This window comes from Rhipicephalus microplus, chromosome 5 (assembly GCF_043290135.1).
Source record: "Rhipicephalus microplus isolate Deutch F79 chromosome 5, USDA_Rmic, whole genome shotgun sequence".
Lineage (NCBI taxonomy): Eukaryota > Metazoa > Arthropoda > Arachnida > Ixodida > Ixodidae > Rhipicephalus > Rhipicephalus microplus.
Genome location: NC_134704.1, coordinates 63,266,171 through 63,293,620, shown reverse-complemented (window position 1 = coordinate 63,293,620; position 27,450 = coordinate 63,266,171). Strand labels below are relative to the sequence as shown.

The window sequence follows — 27,450 nt, the reverse complement described above, 5'->3', positions numbered from 1 at the left end:
AGCCATGAAATGGATCCACTGAAAGAGCTTATTACCTCACGAGATCACCGAGGCGCAAATTGTCAGACCGGAGTTTTGTCGCACGTTGTATTTGCAATCTCTCTTTTCTGGCGAAAGCGCTGGAATCTAAGCAGGGAGGGATGGAACGGAGAAAGATAATGCGTCGCGCGCGCCTCGAGAGCTTGAACCTTTTTTTTTTCCTTCGATATCGCGCTTTGTTATTCAGGGTGATCGGGCGCGCCCGTTCGGACAAGTCGCGGTCACCCGCGAAGGCCCCAGTAACGACCGAGTGGGCCATTTCAAATCAGTCAATGACCGATACTATGCCTGGGACGTAGTGATATTGAACCTATAGCTTCATTCGTCGAGAGAAGAGGAAGTAAGCTTTAGCACACTTTGAGAATTTGTTGTAAATTTCAGGTCGTACGTGTGCTGCGCCATGATGTATGGCTCGCATGTTATCGGAAGCCTCGACTACCGATCGGCAGCGTTTTCCGACCATGCTCGAGAATCGTTGCAGGGCCACTTTAAGGCTCGTTCACATCTGCGATTAGCACCTCTCGCGAGACCAAGGCTACTTGCCGCGAATGGCCGCGTTGGTCGCAAAGTGAATGTTCTGGCTTGGTCACCCAATGCTCAATTTTTCAGTCGCGTGACTGCCGTCCCGAAACTCGGAACGAATGGAACGCGCAGGAATGCGACGAATGGGACGCGCAGGAGTTCATTTTTTGCGGCAATAACAACACCGTATAGTGGATGTGAATTGTGTTCGTCGACGTAAAGTCGCACGCAGGTGGGAACGTCGCCTTGGGTCGCTTATATATTCGTCACCAGTGACCGATGTTTGCACGGTCAGTGCTTGAACTAGATGGGAATGATCCTTTACGATTCGTTATTAGGGGCACGAGCAACGAGCGATACTCTTTGTTTCTCTTCCAACCACTTCCTGTTGAGCACTTCCGGTACGAAGTCCGGTACGAACTGGCACAGACCACTTCCGGTACGAAATGGTGCGAACTCGATGGCTGTAGCTCAAGTTAGTAGTGTTATTGAATGCATGTAATAATAGGCCATAAGTTCATATCAAGATAAGGGCCAAATAACTGATGAAATAATTAAAAATAATGCCATTATTTGATGAAATATATTAACTTCAATGAACTTACTCAAGTAATGAATTGAGTTCATCGAAGTTCGTGAGTAACTTGAGGAAGGTAATTGAAAGCTATGACGGTTTTATCGCGAGCAGCTGAGATAGTTACGGCACCTGGCGGAGCAGATCTCAATCACATGCCCCGTTCTATGTGGCCTTCGAGATCCACCTTTGTAGTGGGACAAAAACCCAGTGTTACCTCGGGGGATGGGGGAAGGATTAGGGCCGCCTCAAATTTTTTTTGCTGGCTACAGAAAGTCTGACTGTACACACACACACACACACACACACACACACGCACACGCACACGCACACGCACACGCACACACACACACACACACACACACACACACACACACACACACACACACACACACACACACACACACACACACACACACACAAATGACGAAGGCTGCTCAAGCCTTGAAAGAGCAAGACTGAATGGCTCTCAGAACATACCTTGTTACTTCAAAGTTGTGTCTAGGCTTTATCTATGTTTCTTCTAAGTAACTGCTGTAGGCTTTAGTTAGGAGATGCTGGATTGTTTCTGCGTAGATTTTCAGCGCAGAGAGGTCCGAGTTAAACCACAGAGAGACACGACATGAATGTTCGAACTCCGGCCACAGGAACTTGCGCTGAAATTAAACGTTAGCCCCCCCCCCCTCACACATATATACGGGCAGTCGTCGTTGGCGCCAGCCTTCCATCGCCTCCCGATCTTCTCGCAGGTGCCGTTGCTTTTCTCGATCCCTGATGTATACTTTCGTCGTATACGTATTAGGGGTCTTGGGCTCGCCGCCGTCGCTTCGCAGCAATTTGTAGTTGGTGAAGTGGACTCAGTCAGTGGTGGTAATGTTAGGGTGATTCTTAAGAGAGAAAGGAAGAAAAAAGTGAGCCCCGTAACTGTGTGCTTCAGTGAGCGACACCTCAACAGTAGCTCACAAGGGATGGGGGTGAGGAGGGATAAAAAGGGTAGAAGTAAAGGTGTAGAAAAGAGGAAGAGACGTGAGGTGGTGAGCCAGAGCGAGCGAGAACAAACTGAGGGGACAGGAGAGAGAGGAAAGATGGAAACACGGTCGCAGGAGTCCGAGCACGGGGCACCACTTGCGAGAGCTCTTGTCGGCGTCAGTAGATGGCGTAGAGCAAGTCCAGTCGGTCAGAGCTACTCTGTCGTCGAAGGTCGTCGGCGTCAGGAAGTGACGTAGGGCGAGCCAGAGCTACGCTGACGCCGGAGATCGCGAGGGCACAACCGGTCGGCATGGAATCCAGCAAGCGAGACCCAGTGGTAGTATTCACCCAGTTTTTGTGGCACGTACGCGTTTATGACGATGATTGTTTTTTTTTTGTTTGGTACGGGGTGAACAAAGAACGATTTGCTGAATACAGCTTCGCTGTTGAAAACAACAGAACCAAGAAACACGATAAAATGTTAGCCGAGTTGTAACTTCAAAGGTACAGTAATTAGGGAGTTATTGGCTTGTTCAATGATCTATACAAATGAAAATTATCATTTACAAATTTACCATGAAGCAAATACGAGAAGGGGGGGGGGGGTTAGTATTACTTCTGCGGCTTCATCGCTTCTTTCATGCCGAAAGTCACGAGTTTGATCCCACCTGCAAGCGCATCTTCCGAATATATATTATAGAAGCAGCAACTCCACTTACGGGTGGTAGATATTTTTTGTTTGTTTTTGTTTTTCTTAAAGACACAGATATTGTGTCAACTTGCACGTTTCACGTGCAAAAAAAAGAAAAGAAAAAGAAAAGCTAGGCGCCTCTCCCCCCCCCCCCTTTTTTTTTTGATCGCGATCAATGCCACGTCCATCTTTACTTAATTTTAGAGGTATGGCGTTCTAGACGCCATCACTTCCAATACCATTTTGTCCTCCACGAAGGCAAATTTTTCGCGTGCACCTAATGTTCCGCAACGGTCGATAGCATCACCAGCACTTTTTTTTTTAGAATAATGATCCATTGGCTACCACCCCTGCTGAAGGCACTGAGCCATCCCTATCATTAAAATTCATTCTCTCACTCACTAACTCGTAAAATAGTAATGACCGAGCTAGTTACGCTTACTTCTACCTTCTTTCACTTCCCATTATTGCAATAAATGGTAATAAAGTGTCTCATGACAGTTTTTTTTTTTTACTGGAGTCACGCCTACTTTAGTCTTCTGAGCTCTTTCTATCACGATATTTATTTTATTTATTTATTTATTTATTTATTTATTTTCTTTCTTTGCAACCATAGTGGAATACTTTTCGTGGGAAGGGGTGGTAATTACAAAGGTCATCCATTTCACAGGTCATTACGTGGGCATCGTTGCGCAATAAGGTATTGAAAATTCGCTCGGCACTTTCGCTACGGCGCGTGCATGCTAAGTAACGAGAGATTAGCAAAAAAATGATTTCCTTTATTTCGGAGAACTTTTCATTGATCACATTTTTCGATATCCTATCTTAGCTCACATCACAGTTGCCACATATGAACACCCCTCTGCTCGCGAATACATATTGCGTTTCATACGAGCGCCGCAATAAAATGCCTTTTTTTTTCCACCTTCTGGCCGAGTCTTATTACGCAAATCGTGATGGGCAGCTCGTTCAACTCAATTTTCCTGTGAATCGTCCGGGCAGAAGAAGCCGTTATGCAACCGATGTATTGCTTACATACGACCTGCGTTGGCACAAGCGCCAGATTCGAAGGTGGCCTATAAGCAACGTCCTTTCTTCAGTCTTAAAATTTTGATAACTCGGACATGACGACACGCTGTGTGCCCGCGCATCTTTGACAAGAACGAGTGGCCCATCCTGAGTTGACGTTGCGCTGGTGTCGTCCTCTTGAAGGGACGCTGAGGCCACCGTACCCTCACCCATTGTTACGGAAGAGCTCCCGAATGTGTTCGGCTCGTATTCAATTGGAAATATTCTGAATATACGCAAACGTGGACAATTTCACTTTAGAACAAGTCGTATCGATATCCTTACGCTTTTCTTACGCTGCACTAGCAAAGTAACTCCTTTCTCTCTCTCACTCTGTTTTTATCAACGAGAAGGCTGCCGTACAACCAAATAGAAAGGTAGCCGTCAACACCGACAACTTGACAAATTATTTTCATTCTTAAAACAAAAAAATGCAAATAAACATTATTTCATTGTGAAAAGAACATTTTGTTGTCGGTTAAGTGATAAAGCTGTATATTAATTTGAACACCATCTGCTGTAACTTACGTCTAAACGTGAACTAACGTGACGGTTTTCTACGATCCATAACTTTCTTGTTTCGTACAACCTCAGTTATCGACCCATAGTTGAGCAAGCGATGATGTTATGTGACGTCACGATGATGTCAGGAACTTTGGTGTTTCAGTGACGTGAACATAACGTCACATGGTGACGTAATCACGTGGTGGTGATCTTTTGTATCACTCGTGTCGACGCCGCAGACGGCTACCATCAATTTTCGTGTTTGATACGGCATGTAAGGATTTAACCTTAAAAAGACTCGTATGTAATGGTCTCTTCATGCCATGCTGTGGATTATCCACTATCCGTACAATCTTTGTATCCGACAGCCACGTTGAACGTCGGAATTTCAGTTACAACGCTTCGAGCAAGGTAAAGGCGTAATCGAACTCTATCTAGTTTAGGTCACTGATCTAACGAGACGGTGGAGATCGGCTTGCGCTTTTCGCGGCGAAACCAAACGTACAAAATGAAGTTTCATACAGCACGACACATCGAGCGCGCACATATACGGGACTCGCTCGCCGGATTTCGTGCCGACCGGTTGCGTCCCCGCGATCTCCGACGACAGCGCAGCTCTGGCCGACTGGCTCGCCCTACGCCATCTCCTGCCGCCGACAAGAGCTCTCGCTGAGTGGTGCCCCGTCCTCGGACTTTTGCGACCATGTCCATCTTTCCTATCTTCTCCTTACTTCCGTATGTGGGTCTCTCTGTCCCTGCCCTATCTCTATCCCTATCCCTTTAATCCTCCCTATCCCTTTTAATCTCTCCTTACCCCCATCCCTCGTGAGCCACTGTTGAGGTGTCGCACTAGGTTGCAGACAGCTACGGGGCTTTTTTTTATTCTTTCTTTTAAGAACCACTTACTACCTACATATGCGGTTATTCGTCCTTTGCTACACTAAGTATACGAGGGTGCATGCCTTTCCTCCTTTTTTATTTTTTCTTGTTTGCTTCACACGTCAATATCTCGTTGAAGCGAAGCGGGGCGTGACAGACAATTCGTGATCGTGGGCAGTGCGTGTGAAATGAGCCTGCTTCTGCTCCACGAGACGCGTGTATTGGCGTGTGCTACTTACTGGGGGCGCGTGGCGCGAACGTTCGCACAGAAAAATTAGCGCGCCCGAAAGCGCGCGCCGACAACAGCAACAGCTAGAACAACGCGGAAGTCGTCATCGCGGTGTCCGATACTACTTACTGCTTGCTCCAAACAGTTTCCTCGGCGGGCTTCTTGCCGTTGCAAGCTAGGCGGTTTTTGCTGCAGGTCGGTTTGGCCCGTTTTTCATTCCTCGTACAACAAACAAAGGAGACTAAACACTGACTTCGGTGACGGTGCCGCCTTCGGCCCACTGTCATCGTAGCCGTGTAGGCTGGCTGACCGCCTTGACGCGAAAATGATCACTTGTGCGGCATCGTCAGCTGCCGTTCATTCTGTGGTGCTCCGGACCGATTTCACGTTCCGGAAACCACGCCACTCTTGTATGCTTGTCTAATGTGTATGTATGTATGTATGTATGTATGTATGTATGTATGTATGTATGTATGTATGTATGTATGTATGTATGTATGTATGTATGTATGTATGTATGTATGTATGTATGTATGTATGTATGTATGTATGTATGTATGTATGTATGTATGTATGTATGTAAGTATGTATGTATGTATGTATGTATGTATGTATGTATGTATGTATGTATGTATGTATGTATGTATGTATGTATGTATGTATGTATGTATGTATGTATGTTGGTATGTATGTTGGTATGTATGTATGTATGTATGTATGCATGCATGCATGCATGCATGCATGTATGTATGTATGTATGTATGTATGTATGTATGTATGTATGTATGTATGTATGTATGCATGTATGTATGTATGTATGTATGTATGTATGTGGTGAAAGGGTGGGTCGGTGTGCATTTGGCATGGATTCTTAAACCTCCCTGTGGGAGTGGCCTCTATGGAAGTAACTACTCAACAGGATTTCAACAATGATATCCTTAACCCCAGATTGTTCCCTAATCCACTCTGCTCTATTCTTGTCTCTTAAGGCTACACCTACCATTTTCATTTCCATTGCTCGCTGCGTCGTCCTCAATTTAAGCTGAACCCTCTTTGTAAGTCTCCAGGTTTCTGCTCCGTAACTAAGTACCGGCAAGATACAGCTGTTATATACCTTTCTCTTGAGGGATAGTGGCAATCTACCTGTCATGATTTGAGAGTGCTTGCCAAATGTGCTCCACCCCATTCTTATTCTTCTAGTTACTTCAATCTCGTGGTTCGGCTTCGCTTTTACTACCTGCCCTAAGTAGACACAGTCTTTTACAACTTGAAGTGCACTATTACCAATCTCGAAGCACTGCTCTCTTCCCAGGTTGCACATTACTTTCGTTTTCTCCAGATTATTTTATGACCCGCCTTTCTGCTCTCCTTGTCTAACTCCGTAACCACGAGTTGCAATTCGTCCCCTGAGTTACCCAGCAATGCAATCTCATCGGCGAAGAGCAGGTTACTAAGGTACTTTCCCTTAACTCTTATCCCTAACTGTTCCCATTCTAGGTCTCTGAAAACCTCTTGTAAGCACGCGGTAAATAGCATTGGGGAGATTGTGTCCCCCTGCCTTACACCCTTCTTGATTGGTATTCTGTTGCTTTCTTTATGAAGCACTATGGTAGCAGTAGATCCCCTGTAGATTTCTTCCAGGATGTTTATATATACTTCATCGACGCCCTGATTCCGCAGTTCTGCATGACTGCTGATATTTCTACTGAATCAAACGCCTTCTCGTAATCTATGAAGGCTATGTATAGTGGTTGGTTATATTCTGGGCATTTCTCTATTACCTGATTGATAGTATGAATGTGGTCGATTGTTGAGTAGCCTGTTCGAAATCCTACTTGTTACATTGGTTGATTGAATTCTAGTGTTTTCTTAACTCTGTTAGCAATTACCTTTGTAAATAGCTTGTATACTACAGAGAGCAAGCTGATCGGCCTGTAATTCTTCAAGTCCTTGTTATCTCCTTTCTTTTGTATTAAGATGATGTTAGCATTCTTCCAAGAGACTGGTACTCTTCCCGTCAGGAGACACCTCGTAAACCGGGTGGCTATTTTTTCTAACACAATCTGTCCCCCATCTTTCAGCAGATCTGATGTTACCTGATCTTCACCAGCAGCTTTGCCTCTTTGCATGCTCTCCAAGGCTTTTCTGACTTCTTCTATTATTACTGGTGGGGTGTCATCTGGGTTACGGCTAGTGCTTATAGTAATTAAGTGGTGGTTGTCCCGGGTACTGTACAGATCTCTGTAAAACTCCTCCGCTAATTTAACTATCCTATCCATATTGATAGACAGGATAACCGCTGGTCATTAAGGGTAACTAACTGGATTCCCAGAGAAAGCGAGAGGGTTATGGGGAGACAGAAGGTTAGGTGGGCAGATGAGATTAAGAAGTTTGTGGATATAAATTGGCAGCAGCAAGCACAGGGCCGAGTTAACTGGCGAAACATGGGAGAGACCTTTGTCCTGCAGTGGACGTAGCCAGGCTCATGATGATGATGATGACGATGACTCAGCAGGATGTGGTGATGATGATGATAATCATTATTGTTTCTTTTAATGTCCACTGCAGCGCTAAGGACACTCCCAATAATCTTCGACTTACCGTTCTTTTGAGCGAACTGATTCTATTTTATGCCAGCAAGTTTATTTGTATTTTTTCTTCCTTGATCACATCAGACGATAATAATTATTACCACCCACTCAACCACCCACCATTAAACTTTCTGTCGTCCAACGTTTCCCTCCACTTAATAACGATTTGCTGGCTGCAGTTGATTAACGATCACTTGTCGTTCGCAGCTGTACCAGCAACACTTCCACTCCTTTTTGTATGTACGTTAATTTGAACACCAGTAAAGTCAGTTTGTTATCGTACGCATTCTGAAGTAGTCATATTTATCAGCAATGCCGGCTATAACTTTACGTTTCATCCCTCTCCCGTTGCTCCATTGAGTCCAAGGCACAACGGTCTACTCCCTACTACGGTCTACTCCCCCCTACTCCTCCTACCCCATCACACTTTACCCCGTCATCCCTCAGGCCCAACACTTCTTTGGTGACGCAAAAAAAAAATGTTCATTCGTTGTAAAGTCTTTAAAGCAATAACTAAAGCTTGATGAGTAAGCCGTTGTTACTAAAACGAGCAAGCATGCTGAAAGCATTACCTATCTGTATAGGACTATAGGTACGCGGTAACTTATATGTACACTTAGCTACACGTCTATGGTGAGACTCGTGGTCCAGCACAGCAATCCCAATGACCTTTCGAAGCTTCAGTTCAAGGCTCTCAGCAAACGAAGAGGATTAGATAACAAATCGAGGCTAAACTAGCTTGACGATTTTAAGCACGGGAACGCCATTACACAAGATCAATCAGGTTAGTGGAAATAAACGGAGTTTTAAGCAAGCTTTATCCAAGAGCAGTTATATGTGCCGTCTAAGTAACGAAAATTGATGGCAGAAAGATGCGAGCAACAATTTACCTCGCCGCATAAGTATTTCCTCATACCCCTCGATGGCGCCACCCCTGATGACACAAGAATGGTCTCACGCGCACACTGTTAAACACCAAGTGAAGCTGAAGTGGGCTTTTCCGCACGTTACGAGCACGTGTGGGGAAGCCGACAAGTGAAAAGAAAACGGGCCGAGAACGGCGCGGGTTGACGGCTACCGCCACCTCTCGTAAAACGTCGACACTTGAATAACAGGTTCGCAGAAGCATCGCCTCGTAGACTCGCGATCCTGCTGCCGTTTTGTTGGTTTTGCTTTCGTAAAAGAGAGAAAGAGAGTGGAGGGCGGCGCTCGCATAGCAGTCCCGTAGGGTGTAGCGGCGGCGCGCGTTTCAAAACTTGCCGGAAGGTGGTAGCTCATTCGACGAGCCGCGAAGTGGCAATCCGTGCTGTGCGGTGCACGCGTGGTGCAAGGATGTGGGCTCAGGAACGAGAAACAAGAAAATAAAGAAAAAAAAATAAACAGAAAAATAAAGGAATGGAGAAAGAAGTAAGGAAAGAAAGAGTATGCAGGCTTTTTAACCAGAAACGGGTCCATTTGCTCACCGTACACTTGGGTAAAGGGAAAGGACAACAAAAAAAAGTTATTGACTGATTGATTGATATGTAGGGTTTAGCGTCCCAAAACCACCATATTGCCGCGTGCATAGCTGCACGCGGCAATAATTTATAACCCGCGACAATATATAAGCTTTATATTTTGCGTGATTAGGAATTCCGTAGTAAGAGAGAATCTTAAAAATTCGGCTCTGTGCGACTTCGTCTTCTTGTGGCACGTGGACGATACGGCGAATTCCATGAAGCGCAGGAATGGCCCCATCTAAAAGATTGGCTCAGTCGACTGCGAAGGAAAAAAAATAACATGGCTTTATAACCTTCGAGTTGTGTTAGACGAATGAACGAGAGACCACGTGACTTTTTTGTATAGAGAAGAAAGCGCAGAGTGTAGGTTACATACCGTATACAAACAAAAATTAATCAGAAGCAGGACTGATAGTTCATTCTCTCACCGTCTCTTCTCTTCGTCCCGTGAGTTTGTGCGCTGTTACTGCCCATAATATTAATCAGAACTGACAGGCAGTTATGCCAAGGAAAGTATAGAGGATGTTATTAGAAGTACTTGTAATTGTGTAGAAAGAAAAGTGGACGGAAGGATAGTTTGCCATGAACAGGAACCGAACCTGGGACCTTCGCATAACGCGTCTGATGATCTACCAACTAAGATACCAGGGTGGCTATTCTCCCTTCCGCTTTATGGGGTATCTATGTGCATTTGAACGTGGGAGCGTCAGTCAGCGCCGCCTGTTGCCGATAGTTATAGTGCGAGAACAAAACGACGACACAGAGACAAGAAGGACACGGAAGACACGAGCGCTCGTGTCCTTCGTGTCCTTCTTGTCTCTGTGTCGTCGTTTTGTTCTCGCGCTATAACTATCGTCATGTCATACCAACTAGCCCAAGCTGCCACACGCCTGTTACCATTGCGGTGAGTGTGGGGCACTCATTTTTTTTTTTGCCTGTAGGCGTCACGTAGCACGCGATTTTATAACGAGCTGGGAGCTGAACAATAATCCCTCGCATACAACCTGAAGGCATTAAGTCTGCCAGAACGATGTTGGGCCCCTGCCCACAGTAAGTTATCTTTTCGTCCACTTTTGTTTCTTCACAATTATATTAAAATGACTTCTAGTAACATTCCTTACACTATTTTTGATATAACTGTCCGTCATTTTTCATTAATATTGTGTCAAACAAAGGAAAGGTGCCCTTATATTTAGCGTTCTTTTCTACGTACCAAATACAGGTGGCTTAGTGGCAGTGCGCGACAGCGTCCTCGTCGAGTCTCGGGAGCGGCGAAACCGATAATTGACCGCACCGTAATCGTATTTACCCCGGAAACTGTTATTTGTTCTTCCCAGCCGTCCCTGCATGTCCAGCATCGCCACAGCATTAGCTCATCCGTCACAATAACTGTACGGGACGCACACAGACTGGCGCGGTTCTGACTGACGGGGGGGGTTCTTTATTTTCCAATCGCTCACTCCGTGAACCACCACGGAGCTCCTAATTCGTGTACGGCGCAGTTCCATCATCACTAACGTGGTCTGTCTAGAGATATGTTGGCATAACCGCGAGGGCTATGCTGACAGAGGGTTTTTTTTTTCGTTTGACGTTTGCTTTCTAGCATACATACACATGCTTTGCGCGCGTGTGTATGTATGCTATTTTTGATGTTACTGCTGCCAAGTGAGGCCCTTCAGGCACTTTCAAGCTGTAGGACACAGCTCCGCAACGAAGGGAAAAACGAAAAAAAAACGAAAATTAGGTAATCACGTGACTCTGACAACGGCCTGCCTTTGGTCCTAAATATTTATGGTGTGAACGTGAGAAGTGCTCATTTGTTGGAAGTACACAGGAATCTTCGGCCACTGCTATTGTCAACAACATGCATGCTAATGAGTCATAACCCTACATTTCAAACGACAAAGGGATGGAGTCCTGCTGAGCAAAGGTGTAGGGCAGACTTGAGCAATACTGCGATTCGGCCTAGTTGGAACATATCCATCTTGAAATTTTTGTGCAAGCGCACAGGAACTTCCCTGTGTCCCTGTGTGCTTGCGCTAAAATATGAAGATGGGCAGACTTGTCCAGCCCTTAGACAAGTCCCGTATATACGTACGGGACTTACGCACTTCATAAGTGTTCGGCCGGCGTGGCCACCTTCATTGATTTTGAGGGAACATGCAGTAGGAGTTCGTCCTCAGCTACGACGCCAGGTGACGTACCTGACGACGGCCTGGGTACCGTATGTGGCGTAGTAGTATACGGCAACACCACTCGAAACACACCGATCCTCCTAACTCACGGGAGCCAAACGAGAAACCTCGCGCACCAATGGAAAGCAGTTCCGTTCATTCGTGTATTCTGGAACTTCCCCCTTGCTGCACGTGTCCTGTCGTTCAATTCTCACACTGTCCTGTGAAATACACCAATGGAACAAGATTGTCGTACCCGCGCATCTTCAGCACTGCCTTAACGTGTCGTTGTTCGAGTGGCCGACCGGCTCGTCACGGGCGTACAGCAGGGAAGGGGGGATTAAACCTTTCGACCTCGAAAATTTTTCATTTTACATATCTAAATACAGGCACACAAACCAACGCACGAACATGGACATACATAAAGTATGCTCCGACCCCCCTCCCCCAATTTTGGAAGAATACGACCGGCTACATTACTGTGGCCTATATGCTTAGCTAAATGACAGACATACATTGCCTGGACCGATTGAGAGTTATATGTGCTCCATAGACTTCAAGAAAATCACTCCTACACGGTGCCTCACGAAGTGCGCGAGAAAGACAAGCAACACCGGGAGAGGATAATGCGCTCCCCCCCTTTTTTTTGTGTTTTAAGAGCCTGGGGAATTAACCGCAAGTTAAATGTAAACGACGAACAAAGCATGCAGTTCAATAGGCGTAATACAAATACACAAAGGTTCAAAGACGGTATACATAAAGCGTCGCATACTGTGCGCACGCCGTACGCATTGCACATTCTGTTGTCCCATTATATGCTGTCTCGCTTACAGATGGCGCGCGATGATTTTGCCTTCGCTTATCTCGCTTCTTCGCTGTCAGCCGCAGTTGTGAGCCCCCGTGTGTTTACAACACTTTGCCCGTTGATTTCCTTGCACGTGGCTTAAGGTTTAGTGTTTGAAGGGAGTACTTTGAAAAGAGGGAGGCTGAGCATGCGTAATTGGACCGCCCGCATTGCGTGCTGGCACGGAAGGGAAGTGGGACGAACTGTGCTTCGCCTGGCGGTTAAACGTTTCGATTGTTTCTGAGCGTGTTTTCAAGCAGGTTCGCATAGTCCGTTGGACGAAATATTAAAAATAAAATATAGACGCCCTTGCTCTTCTAGGCCGTTCTTCTAGCTTTCGCTACGACTGTGCTGCGCCTACCGCGCAGGCGGGGCGTTTTTTTTTTTCAAAGTTATTTCTTTGTCTCGTTCGTCAGAAGTATTATTTCCTAAGAGAAAACATATTTATTCAATTCGGTATGCAGCTCAGAAGATGAGCGCCCCGTCATATATACCGAAATAACTACGTGACACTGCAGGTCTTGACAATCAATCTTCAACAACCTTCATACGCCGTGACCCAGTGAAGGTAATCCACGTGGCTCGGAAATGTATTCCGGAGTCTCAGCTTTAAACAGGCCTTCTGCAAAAACAAAGTGACCCTAGCAGAATGGGGCTCACGTATTTTTATTTTTTTTTACTGTATACTTGGAAGTGCCTCGGGCGTTACCGAAATAAAACATCTCAAAGGACCCAACCCCGCGCAGACCTTCTCTTGTCACGTTTCATTTTCCCGATGTTTGTCCACCTAGATAATGAGAATACGTGGATACGGCTTCACAAAGGTGTAGGGTTACGCCAGTGTGGGTCCGCTCCTCTCCGGCAGAGATATCAAATGCTGTGTGGTATAAACGAAACGGTCAACACGCGCACATGTGTGACACCGCCTATGCGCTTTTCCGAAAACCCTTTCGCGGGACGCTCCGGCAGCCCACAAGGGGGCGCGCACGTGTGCACGGAATTCGGTTTCTTGCATTGTCTTACCAAGAGCTGGAAACAACAACAATAAAATGGAGGCGCCCCGATGACACCGGGCAAAACACACGCGACGCAAAATAGTTTTCCGTTTAATCGAGGTTTCGCGTGTGGGCCGAGCGAACTTTGGGCGCGCGGTACGCGTTACGAAAGCAGGCGAGCCGCCGTTCACGTGCAGATATTGATTTTATTAAATGTTCTGGCTGCGCTTCACGGAGAAGTGACCAACAGCTTCCATAGAGTGGTACATATACAAAGGGAAGATTAAAAAGGCAGTTGTGGAGATGAGTGATATTCCAGAAATGTGCCGCCCTGCAAAAGAAAAAAATGAAAAAGGCAAGTGGCTAGGATGTAACATTGTTCGAAATGAAATGCGAAAAGGTGGCCACCACAGAAGAAAGCCTGCGCTAAGCAAGCAAGTACTTACGCCTTGAGAATCACGTATTAGCGTTAGTATACGCTATAGCGTTATATAGAACAGATCCTGGTAGATTCTAGAAGAATACGCTGATGAATTGGGGCCAGCAATATGGGCATTACCCTTTGAAAACAATCTGTAACAAGCAACAAGGCAGTCCTGCTGTTCTACTTGACAGGAACGACATGGTCGAGCTTGCGACATCAGAAAATGGTGTTCTGAACACGTTGGAAAAGTCGGAAAACCGGCAAGCCCAGAACGCCATAGAGTTTCCAAAAATTAACTTTTTTTCATTACGGGGCAAACGAAAACTTTCCATTTGAGGTCGATGAATATAAATACCATAAATACCTGGGTCGTTTGTTCACAAAAAATTTATCTTGGTTAAAACATATAGGTGCTGTTACGAATAAGGCATTGTGTGAGTTATTCTTTTTAAGACGATCTTTAAAATTTTCAACTCCTTCCGTTCTTTTCCTGGCATACGAGTCCGTTATATCCCCCATACTTGAATATGCCATGGCGATTTGGAACCCATACACCAACCGAAACAAATATCAGCAAACTGAAAAAAAATACAAAAGAAAAGTAGTTCACTACATCTATAACTTATACGGTCGTTCCTCAATCACTGAACTCATCAAACGATCAGGGTTGCCTTCAGCCAGCAATGGAGGTAGAACTGGCCGACTGATATTATTTTACCAAATAGCTAAAGGACATTGCAGCATAGACTCCTCTCCCATTGTCAATTATTCTCGGGGTTACGCAACCAGGCAAAAACATTCTTTCACAACAACACCTTTACTTCCACAAAAGAACTGCTTTAAATACTCTTTATTCCCTTGAACTATCGTTGATTGGAATAACCTACCCGCGAATATTGTAACAGAAGCCTCACTTTCTTTGTTTGAAGAACATTTGCAGTATATAGCGTGTTAGTATTGTTGAATATACTTCTCTTTTATTTTTCGTTCCAATTTACTGTTGAATATTCTTCTCTTTTATTTTTCGTTCCAATTATTGAATTCTTGTTGAATTTGACAAATTTGCTCCTTGAAATTTTATTCATTTTTTGTTTATTCAGCTTGGTTTTGTACTCTTGCATTTCACAGTTACTATTTGCTGTTAAATTTTGTTGTGTTCTTGTAATTTTCTTAGCCTCGTTGTTTTATCTGTGCGCACTGTATTTTTCACTTCATGTATTTTCTTAGAATGCTATTGTGCCTTTTTTTGAATATCATGTATCAATGTTCCACGCCTGTTATAATGTCTGCTTGAGAGTGCAGTATCAATAAATAAATAAATAAATAAATAAATAAATAAATAAATAAATAAATAAATAAATAAATAAATAGACTCTGCCACTGCGATTGTTGGGCGACCATGGGAATGATTGGTAGTGCACGGACTTGCCTATAGTCTTCATGCTTACGGGCTTCGAACACATTTGTGGCTTAGTTAATTGCTCTGTTTTGGCTTTGTTTCAAATGCAAGAACGGAGGGTGGTTAGCTTCGTGGGCCAATTGAAAATGGTCAGCTTTACAGGTTAAGGTGTAGTGCTACTGCTGAATAGTAGCTGACTTTCGTTAGGTGACAATGCGGCTTTAAGCCACGCCAAGTCCAAGAGAGGCAGAAATACGAAGATTAGACAAGTCCTTGTACTACCCATTCTTCCCATATATATTATATTGAAAGAACCCTGCGGTGGATCTCCCATGAACTCCAGAGTTCAATCTAGTGTACTTATGCAAAATGCATCTCGAAAAGCGCCGAAACGCGTTTTAGGAGCAATGCATTGAAAGCAACAATACCAAAGTTGTTATTGCTTGAAGGGATCTGGTCGCCTTCCATGCGCCGACATTCCGCGCTCTGCGCAGGGGGGTTTCTATTTATAGTGTGCAATATGTACGATGCCTATTCCTTGTATGTCCACATCTCGCGAATGTGATGTGATATAGCAAAGCTGAAGTGTCAATACTGAGTTACAGCACTGTATCAGCCTGCCACGTCCACCCTTTGTCGATGTCATCATCATAATTATTATCCTCCTCATCATCATATTCACGTATACGGAGCCCGCACGAGGGCTTCTACAAGCGGTTTGCCATTACTGTCCGGTTCCTACGCCGTATATCATATCATCCACCATTTCTTTCGAAAACAAGACAAAAGCGCTTACGCCTAGGGCCTACATGGTTGCTTCGAACGCCCACAAGATGTATTGCAATGCTGTCCCCGGGAATACGCAATGCCACATCCGTGCGGCCAAACGCTTCTTGACCCCGGTCGTCCGGCACGTTCTCCGCAAAGACATTTTTCTGCGTGCGGCGAATCTCCCATTCCGAACCGTTTGGCAATGGTCATGTAATGATCGCGCCAGCCGCAATTACCAAAACGCCGTGAGGGAAAACAGTCCACTTACGTGTATATATAGCGCGGGGCATTACGGTCGTCTACCACTTCTCGTAAACCGAACGCTGCGGTACACGCCCCAAAAGAAGGGGGGTTGCAGGATATATGTCTCTGTAGGTCCCACAACGCTATCTCACGCCCCTTTCTCTGACGCGTACACAACAGGCATGCGCGTAACAGGGACAACAGTTGGTCCACCGAGAAACCCGCTAAACTGTGCCTCTCCCTTCGTTTTGACCAAACTGCTCTGCATTCACTTTGTTCTTTTCTAAACGGCCGAGTAAAAGCCAAAGAACCGGCGAAATGAGCGCTGAGCCACGGCAGTATACCATGCGCCAGAGGTATTATACACGCGACTAGCTCCGTAGACTCGCGGGCCATAACTCACCGAGGGCCCGCCTGCAAAAATACCCCTCGGAAATGCGCCCGCTGCAAAGACATAATTACAGAGACACCGCCTGCTGCATCCGATGCTGCCATATAGGTTCGGTCGGGGTGGAACTGCGGCAATGACCACTGGCTCCCTTTCCGGCAAACGAGCATGCTCAGGTACGAATGCGAGCGCGCTCCGACGAGGAGTGCGTTTATTTGTAAGCCACGGTCCTTATACATGGTAAAGTGCGCGTGCAATAGCGGCGTTACGTACACGTCCTGTAGCTTGACTCGCTTTCGCTGCCAAACGACCGGTAAGGAGGATCGCTGGCGAGAACTCTTTAACTCGCGAGTATGTATAGTGCTCCTTTGGCCATTATACCGTTTCATCCGGTTGGCGAAAACAACAGCCACGGATGGCCGTGTAGCAAGAGATCTCGCGGATGTTGTCGTGACTTGATGCTGATGATCATCAAGTGTGGCCATGTAAAGGTTCAGAGCTGGTCGAAGTAAACAGCACAAAAAAAAACGAAGAGTAAATGAAGGACTCAAAATGTGCGATGTCTGTCTTTCCTTTAGTCTGTCTTCGTTTTTTTTGCGCTGTTTACCTCGACTAGCAATTAATTATTGAAAGACGTGCCCAGTTTTCAATATTACTCATGTAAAGGTGCTCGTTTATTTATAGTGCTAACACCATGAAGAGGAGGCTGCGGAGGCTGGGAATTGGCTCTCGAAATTGGCTCTCGAAATTGGCATTTTTCGTTTCACTTGGGAGACATCTGTCTGCCAGGTTTTAAATTACTATCAACGTTGCATGCAGGCCAAGTGAACTCAATTACATAATTTTTCCACTATAGCGCTCAAAGTTCGCGAGTCGTGGCTTTTATTACTTTACGTGAATTGTTACCGTTCGTAAACAACCGTGGTCGCAGATTAGCATGCAACGCCGTGCAGTCATCATCAGCATATATTTACCGTATGAGCCATAGTAACCTCTCGACTCCTGCAGCAGCAAGCCATGTGATAAGACGGACGTATATCTCCGAGAATATCATGAATATACGTCTACACGAGAGCGCAATGAGGCCTGTATAGTTTAGGTAGATGGGGTGGGCGTGTGTATGTGTCTGCGTGTGAGTGAGTGAGGTTACCGGTTTATTTGTTGCCCCTTTGTTGTCCCCGGATGTATTCTACAACGGGGGCCCCAATCTCCTTCCGTCAGGCCTCGGACTCCACATACAAACAGCACAGTAGCTCTGTGTGGTTCTTCGAAATATCAGCAAATGGGGTTAAAGGCTCGGGACGTCCAGAAGCAGCCATTCCGCAGACCCTTGCACAACGATACGGCGATACTCATTCGGTAGCTATGTATACTCCTCCTGCTGCTGTCGCTGCTACTGGTATACCAAATAGTCTGTCGTTCTACCCCACAAAGTGCGTATGCTGTCGCGCGACCACGTGGCTTCCTACGGAAGGACTCCAAGCCGCAGCTCTCCACTCGCGTCATGGTGATCCTTCATGGCAGTCCCCGGCCGCCAAAACTGTGATTATCCCGCGTCCGTCCCCGGCAGCGCTCTCGCTTTGGCGCCACTGTCAAGCAGCTTGGGCTTGCCGTCCTTGCCGCTGTGTCAGCCACCTCCTACTGCCTGCCTGCCTTCCCTCCCACTCAAATACACGAGCACACAGCTCACCCGCGTCTCTCCTCCTCAGCTCCAAATACCAGGCAACTTCCGCACCGCTAGCTTTCACAGTGATACCCAACATGCGTTTGGCTACAGGGCAGTCGTCGTTGCACTAAGGGAGTGTATTGCGCAAGAGCGCGTACATGGTCATGCTACACTTTCTGTAGGTCCAAAAGAAGAACGACTAGGGCCTAGCGTGCACCAAGAAAACACTATAGGAGCAAAAGGAAGGAAAGGGGATCAGTGAGTTGGCTTCGGTTTAGACCAGAACTGCATGTACGGTACCCCGTATGGGGGCCCCTTTGAGGCGGGACCGCTATGATTTAGAGCGTCTCATTAGTCCTCTAATGACGTCTCATTAGAGTCATGAACAAGACCAAATGCTTTTTTATATGTTTCGTTTGCTTGCCTAGCAGCTGTACGCCAGCCTGTTCGCCACTTGCCCCTGTGTTGTCTCTGTACACGGGCCGACCAATAGCGCCTAAATGCTGTCACGCTTCGCTTGGGACACTATATGCGATTACGTCTGTGCGCCATTCGGTCCACTGAATCGCAAATCATGTCGCGTGGAAATATGTGCGCTGGTACGGGCTTAGCCTTTCTTCTCGTTTCGAACAGATGCAGCGATACACCAGTGGCATGCATGTTGAATTCTGCGAGTTAGAAAAACTGCGGCGTAACTATACCCCATACAGCCTTGAGTGCTCGCTCTTTCTTTTTCATCTTCCGTCATAAGGCTAAGTATTCGTTAATAGCGTTCGACGGGGTCGAGTAGGCAACCTAGTATACAGGGCGCTGACTTCGGGTGAAACTACGGAACAACGCTGACGTTGCTGGTATTTAACGCGTTATTTAGTGAATAGTTAATCTTCAGAATAGGGATTTTATTTCGTAAAAGATTAATGAAACTCTGCTCGCCTTCAAAGTTTTCATTGTCTCTTTGACCAGCGCCACGTGTGAGGTGAACGCATTCATGTATTGGTTGTCCCGCCAAGCATTTGTGAGTTATGAGAAAATATCCATATATTAACACTAAAAAACATAAAAGTAACAGTGCTTAATACTGACAGTACCTGCAAAAAAATGTATACCAATATCTGTATCAACCAAAGCCTGCACTTCGCCGCGCTTTAGGTTCGAGAGTTTTCAAGCGCGAACCACATAATGTATATGAAGAAACCAGCGAAAGCTAAATATGGGAAGACAGAGATCGAGAAAGGGGTCGACCGGCAGAGGCAGGGGCACTGGCAAGCACATGATTGGTAGACTACCATACGATTGAGGAGAGGTGCGGGTATATTAGAAGATAGATAATAAAAGGGAGAGTAGGAACATAAGCAAAGGGACGATTAAAGTGAAAGCTAGATATTCCGTTGCCCGTTACGTTGACTCATAGCCGTACCAAAAGGGGGAAAAAACGAGGTCTTCAAGTTACCCTTACACAGCCACCAGCGAACAGATTGCAACCTAAACTAAAAATTATGGCAGCATTGCGCTATAGTGATACTCCGCCTGAAGGATGAGTGGCGTTCCTTTTTTATTTATCTTTATTTTTCCCTGTCTCTCTTCTCTTACCTTCTCTTTACCTCCCTCTTAAGTATATCTTTCTTGTATCCGTTTTCATTTCTTCGTTTCTCTTTCTCTCTTTTTAATCGCTTTCTTTTTCTCTTTAATCGTTCTCTTAATATTAGCCTTTCTTTCCCTCTCTCTATTTATTTATATATCCCTTGCTATTTTATTCTAACTCTTCCTTACGCTTTCTATTTTCTTGTTTCTCTCCATTTATTCCTTCTCTTTGCATCGCTTTTTTTTTCATTCTCTGCCTATTTTCTCTTTCTTTTGTCTCTCTCTCTACCTCTATCTTCTCTCTTATGCACGCGTTTCACATGCTTAAATTCACCGGGCAGAGTTTTATTTTAACGCTCGCACCTATATTGTACTCAGTAACCTGGCTTGCCCCAATACTTGTGGTGCGTATCAACCTGCGGAGTTTTGAAAGACCGACTAACAATGCCGGTGGCTTGACGCAGTTCCACTGCGTCAAGCCATGGAGAGAGCGCGCGTCCTTTCATAACGATCATAGTTTTCTTACGGTGGTGCACAAGTTACCGACTACTAAAACAGCTTTGCTAATAATGAAAAAATATTTTAATGCAGAACGCTGAAAAATTGTGCGATTTGTGTATCAAAAAGAATTTACAGGCAAATGATGATATATGTATGAGCGTTGGTGATGACACTATATATAAACTGTACGGGTTGTCCTTTGTCGATGGCTGAATTATTCCACGGTTATGCAGTTTATCCTAATGTATACGCCATGCACGAACATTTGCATATCTGTTGTACTAAAAAAATATTCTAACAGCGACGCAAGAAGCCGAACTCACTATGTTCATTAACCTCTAAAGAACATGTGTTCACGTTCGCAGACCACACTTATTGCCAGCTTCACTGGTGAGCCGGATGCTAGGCTAATGTTCCGTAATGTGAAACTACAGATGCATCCAAAACCTCAAGTTGATGTCGAGTTCGTAATAGTTTTGTTAGTGCATGGTTCCCGAGAAAATGTATGCTTTAAGTGTATACCGCAGCATCGTCAGTATAGTATAGTATACATATGAATGTGTCGTACATTTCAAGTGCCGCCAGATGAAAGATCAATCCAAGGTGTGAAAGTAGGGAACTTGTGATGTGTCGTTCGTTTTTAATCAGTGTGTTTACATCGACACAATATCTGCTTTATCTGAACGAACAGGAAAAGTGGAATTCATTTCTTTATGCTTGATTGAGTCATATATAGGCGGGCACTGTCCTAACGTCATAAAATACTGGAACAATTTTAAATAGCGTATCGTCACTGAATATGGGTGGGAGGGGCGAGATTGAGCGCGTAGCGCGAGAGAGTTACGTGTGAATCGGGATAAATTACCGTGCTATGGCAAAAATATTCTGCGAAGAAAAAGAAAAATGTAAGTCACCAAATCATTCGTGATCGCACTTTTTACCAACTCGATCTGCCCACTTTGACAGCCTATTGTACCAAATCAACTAATGCACTCAAGGCGCATCCAATCTTGTTCAACTTGATTCGTGTATCTGTGGGAAATGTATACGTGTATGTATTTGTGTATTATTGCGGGTGTGGGCACTGTGTTTGTGTGTTTTATGTATGTGTATGACGTGTGAGGGCTTCCGTGGACGGCGTGTAACACAGCAGGATCGCGGCACATACTGCGCCGATACTGAGAAATCACCTTTTTTTTACTGTTGTCCTGAAAAATTTCTTACGCAGGAATTCATATGATTTGGCAAGGCGGTCAAATCGCGCACATAAGTACGTAATGCGGTGGGTGAAGACGTACGAGAAAGTTAAAATACAATGGGTTTACATATGCAGAGTCTGGCTAGTAAAACACCACCAAAGAAAATGCGCGTTATAGGGTCGCTGGACACCATGCTCCTCGTTATGAGGAACGTGAGTAATTAGAGCACATGACAGCTCGTTTACATAAGCATGCATTTATGCTTCTAAATGAGCAATATGGGATTCAATACACCCGCGCACTGTGTATGTATCGAATCACTTTTTTTTTATTAGAACTTGCGTAGTCGCGCTTGCTAGTGACTTATGACAACTTATGTAGTGCGAAGTAGACAAGGTGTTGTCTCAATTTTTGTACTCCTCTGCATCTTGTCTACTTCAGGCACTGTGTCAGTTATCAGTCATTTTGTACATTTTCACACGAGGTGTGCGTATCGTGGCGCTGTTCGGACAATATTCCGCTTGTGTTCTGCAAAAAGATTTGAAGGAGAAAACGAAAAGAAATAAAAACAAAAACAAGCTAAGTATCGCACGCCAGGGTATATCTCGATAGATTTCGGGAAGCTATATGCCTCGAAGTGTCTTTTCGTGGGATAATTTAAATAGTCTTTAATAAGGTTATGCATTTAGTTCTGTGATTGGAAAATTCGAATGAATGGACGGAAAAACTTTACTGCAGTCCATTAGACCGAGGTAGCTTCCTAGCCCGAAGCATGCCGCCCTCACGTTGGGATCGAAAGGCTGCCCCTCCGCGGGCCCTTTGGACTGTCCGACTTTCGTTATTTTTTTAATGATATTTGTTGGCTGTAAGTATTACAGCGCAAGAAAGAACTACCACTCGTAGTATAAAGGAGAACACAACATAGTAATTTTCTATAAAGAAAGAAGTATAAGAAAACCTTAACACTATAACATTTTTCACCACAACTGGCACATTCGCTTAGAACACCGATTTCTCCAATTATGCTTACGACAGGCACCCAAGCAATCCCGAATCGGCGATGTTGCGCGCATGCAGTCCTTGAAATGATGAAGTGATGAGGCCTGGATTGCCTGTGACATTTTATGCTCTGTACCCGGCACGAAAAAATTCGATGGAGAGGGGCACGTTCCTTTTGTTCTATATATAGTTCCTGGCAACGCCACTGGTCAGGGTACAGTGTGGGACTGAAGCAAAGTATTCAAAAACATTCCGTAATTACTTTTTCAGTTTTCATTCACACTTCGCAGTAAGTTTTCTAGGCTCTTGAAGCCTTGCCTCTCATTAGACTCAAGAAAATGACAAATGAAAACTTGTGGGCGATTTTTCCTTGAAGAAATGTGTGATTAGTGCTATTAGTTCGCTAAGCAAGACTTCGCGTGTGTTCCGCAGGACCCACGAATTCAATTTAAAGAACAAACAAACAAACAAACAAACAAACAAACAGCGCAATGATTTAAACAGCGAAATTGGGTGATCTTGAAGACTAATAAGTTGCTATTAGGTTAGGTTGCTACGTTTTCTAGGTTATCGCTAGGCTTTAGCTAGGTTGTCTTTTCATTGATTCTCAACGCCGAGAGGTTCGAGTTAAGCCGCAGACAGTCACACAACGTGGTTGTCGGAACGCTAGAACCAGGCACTCTCGCTGGAACCAAGCATTCGCACCTCTCATAGGTCTACGGGGACGATCGTCGTTCGCGTAGGCCTTCCATCACATCGGAGTATTCTTGCAGCCGCTGGGCTTCTCTCGCTCCCTAACATTCTGTCGTTGAACGTACTCGGTGTCTTGGACTGACTTCCGTCGCTTCGCCGCCATTCGTTGGACTAACTGTTGCTTTCAGGCCTGTAGCCTGAGGGAGGGGGGGGAGGGGCTAGGCGTTTCTCCTCGAAACTTATATGAAGGTGCGTGTTTTACCGAGGATATTATTATAAAAAAATGGGTCTTTTTCAAGGTCTTCAACAAGTGTACACGCACAACTTCTCAAAAAAAAAAAAAAAACCTGGCTACAGGTTTGCATATAGTGGCCTTCTGACTTTATCCATATAAGTTGACCAGTGGCAAGTAGCGGAATGTACCCGATCTCTGCGGCACACGCCCGTTAATGATGGGGATAGTTTTCTTATAAGCCGCACGGTGCTGGCTTGCTTACTTGTTCCTTACATTTGGCTTGTACCCAGAACGGGGGATCGGGTGATGGGCCAGGAGGCTCGTAATTTGCGTAAATGCGAACATCGAGTAAATGTCGACGTTGGGTTCGAAGTGCACAAAGTCTCCAGAACACCCCCCCTCCCCCCTTTCTATTGTCACTCACCCTTGTGCACACTGCGCCAGCCATTACGAACAAGACAGGATGGAGGGCGTAACCAGGCGCGGTGAAACCTGTAGTGAAACCGGCACCATCTGCAGGCAGAGCGACGAATGTTGTCGGCGACTCCGGAAAATAGTTGCCAGTCGCGAAACGACGCACATAGACACGTCACTTACAAAGCCTAAGGACGGGATGACGCCTTTAGGAGACGGATGCCGAGAAACATCCTCAAAGGTTGAAATGGGCAACTGCTGCATCCCCTGGGAAATCCAAAATCACGTGACAGCGGTGTCACAGATGTACTCTCAGTGATATTGACGACTTGTCGGCTAGGCGCTGTAGGTACAGACTCCAAGGCGCCTTCTCGTGACCGGCCGTCATCTGATGCCGAGTTTTCCATTGTCCCAGGTTGAAGGGGTCTGAGCGGCGGCACAGTATACACTGCACTGCAGGTGGTGGTGCTTCGAGTAATTGGCCAGGAGAAATCCAGGAAGGACATTGTCGACGGCAGGGAACCGCCCGTTTAAAAGGGAGGCATTTGGGCATCCCAATTGGGCTGTATACAACATGGTTTGGTTTTAGTTAAGGCTATATAAAACCAGGTCTGCATAGATTGTAGAGGAGGATGAGAAACGAATACACGTCTCTATGTAAATGATATATTGCTAGATTCCTGGTTAGCTCAATTGGTAGAGCAACCGCCTCGGAAAGGCGTTGGTCCCGGGTTTGATCTCCGGATCAGGACGAATTTTTCGGCAACTAAAAGTTTTTTACTTCTGAGAAATCCGTACGGATATCTTTGCGGCTTCGTGGCACAAACAGGTGGTTCTCTACTTTCCCTTTCTTAACCTTTACGCCACTGGTTTTAGCGGGTCTCCGCAGCACGTGTCATTTTCATCCACGAACTGAATCCGTAGCTGTCGTTCCTTCAAGATGCCGGCAGATGAAAATTTCCCGTTTTCGACTCCGACGGCTGCAGCAGTCAACTGTTACACAGCGAGACGAGTGGCAGCACCAAGTGGGAGCTAACTGTCAGGGAAAGGAAAAGCGGTTTTATTTTTCAAATAGAACACGTTGGTTTTCGTGATACGGAAACACTAAATAAATAAAAGATAATAAAAATAGTTAGGAATAAACATTTCTTACGCATGGTTGATTTTTTGCCCTGGCAAAAATTATTTCGGGCTTATAGGGAAACTAATGTTATTATTTGTGGTTTGTAAATAATGACGCTGAATAATGAATTAGCCAGGGCATCTTTTTGTGTCACTCAGGAATTCGCAGAGGGCACCGCAGACATTCCTTAATACTCTATTACAGTGAAGCAGCCGCGAGGGAGAGATATTTAGAACATGCTCTTTGGTACTACTAACCTTTTTACTAAAATATCAAATCATTTTTTTCTTTAATTTTTAAAATGGTGGCAGCCTAATAACTAATGTTCAATATTTTGAGGGTCGTTACAGCTAGGACACAAAGAGAATGAGCCCTGACCAGACCTGTTGAAGCAAAAATTAAACTGAAGAATACCGACTTCTAACTTAGTGATGAATACTTCCAATTTACTGGTGAAACACCATTCATTATTTCACGTAAAGTTCAAGTGCGAATGTTTTTAATTCGGTATTTTAACCTTTTCTGAATATTCAAGAAGAGAAAGTTTGCTGAACCCCACCGCTGTATTATAAGCTGTAATAAGCACAATTGACAAAATCGGACCATCAAAAGATGCGATCGCGAGGCGGTATTCCTTGAAACGCCGAGACAACTCCGAATGGCTTCTCGCTCTATAATATTCAAATGGTTAGTCTTTTTTGTTGGCCCACCAGAGAATAGCTTATGTAACCAAATTTAAGAACCGGGTGAACATACAAACGGTAAAAAACGATCGAGGTATCGCAGGGAATGAATGAATGAATGAATGAATGATTGAAATAATGAATGAATGAATGAATTAATGAATGAATGAAATCTCTGCGTAGCCCGGAACGGAGCCGGCCAAGTTTACCTTTAATCCCAACAGTGCGTTTAGCCTTTTAGCCTTAACATATTCAGTGTGCTTACGCCAGTCAGTTTTTCATCATAAAGTACACCAGACATTTGATACACGGAACTTTGGAAATTATTTCTTAATGGTATTGAAGAGAAATATTGACTGCCGCATTTAAGTGAAGATCAATTATGGAACTTCTGGCAACTTGAAGTTTCGTTCGAACCGGGAGTTCATTGTGGCTGATTACGATTGTAATGTTGAGTGCATGGATCAAATGTAAATCACAGTGTCATCTGCGTATGCATGCACTTTTACCTTATCCCACAGTAGAAGTTAACGAAATATATTTAATAAAATCGGGGAGAAAACATAGCCTTGCATGAAGCTTTCGTTTTATACTATAATTAGACGTAGAAACGCCTCATCGAGACAAATCATATGCTTCGGCTAAATATATGGCCACTAAAGCGACATATTGCTGTCTCTGTCGGGCAAGCTTCATACGAGCCTATATATCGACGGGCGAACATGAGCTACCTGGTCTAAATTCAATATGGTACGAGCTCAGTATTGCATTATCTGCTATAGAAACTGCAGAACTTTTGTGAATACTATTTTTTCTATTAGTTTAACGATATGGGACGATAAAGCGATTGGTGTAATATTGCCTATCTGTGTTTACGCTCTTTGTTTATTAAGAAAGGGAACAATTTTCCCAAGCATCCAGTAAGGAGGAATATAACCACTTCTAAGAGAGTGATTGACGACGTTAAGATCTCCTGGAGAGATGTCGAATGATATATTTAATAGCCCTGACGTAATGTCATGTGAACCTGGACCTTGGTTAGGTAGAAAACGAATGAAATGAGCAAGTTCTTTCATGCATATTTACTTCGATAAAATTGTTCATACATGAAGAAGTTACAAAATTTAGTAGCAACTGCAATGTACTGAATCGCTTTTCCAAGCCTGGTGATTTTTCAGTTGATAAATCTGCCAAATCCTTTCGTTAGTTCTGATTCAATGTCCGCGGGTATACCGCAATAACCTTACTGCGATGGAGAAATCTAAATAGAGCTGTTTTATTACCACTCTTTGATGAAATGTTACAACGTCTTTCGGTATTGTCGTTTTCTTCTAAGCATAGTTTTGTTCCAATAATAGAACTTTGGTTTATGAGGAGCTTTTCCCACTGAAATTATTTTTCGAGGTCTGTAATCTATAGCGCAATCCGAATTCAACAGGCACACACAAATTTCGTTTTGCTGGCGATATAGTGAAGTGTGACTTCGTCATGGTACGTTTTAAAACCGAGCGAATACTCATAACCTTAACATTTCAGTCAAGAAAGTCATAATT

The 27,450-nt window shown here is 44.8% G+C and overlaps 2 protein-coding genes across 2 annotated transcripts in view; both read left to right on the top strand.

The window, feature by feature from the left end:
• The window catches only part of LOC142817170 (uncharacterized), a 13,875-nt gene extending 3,026 nt beyond the window's left edge, over positions 1-10,849 (top strand). Inside the window, exon 3 of the mRNA XM_075894232.1 lies at positions 10,788-10,849. Within this exon, the coding sequence (XP_075750347.1) occupies positions 10,788-10,849 (62 nt within the window). The remainder of the gene's footprint in view (positions 1-10,787) is intronic.
• Sobp (Sine oculis-binding protein) overlaps positions 1-27,450 on the top strand; it is a 140,850-nt gene that overhangs the window by 79,380 nt on the left and 34,020 nt on the right. The window lies entirely within an intron of this gene.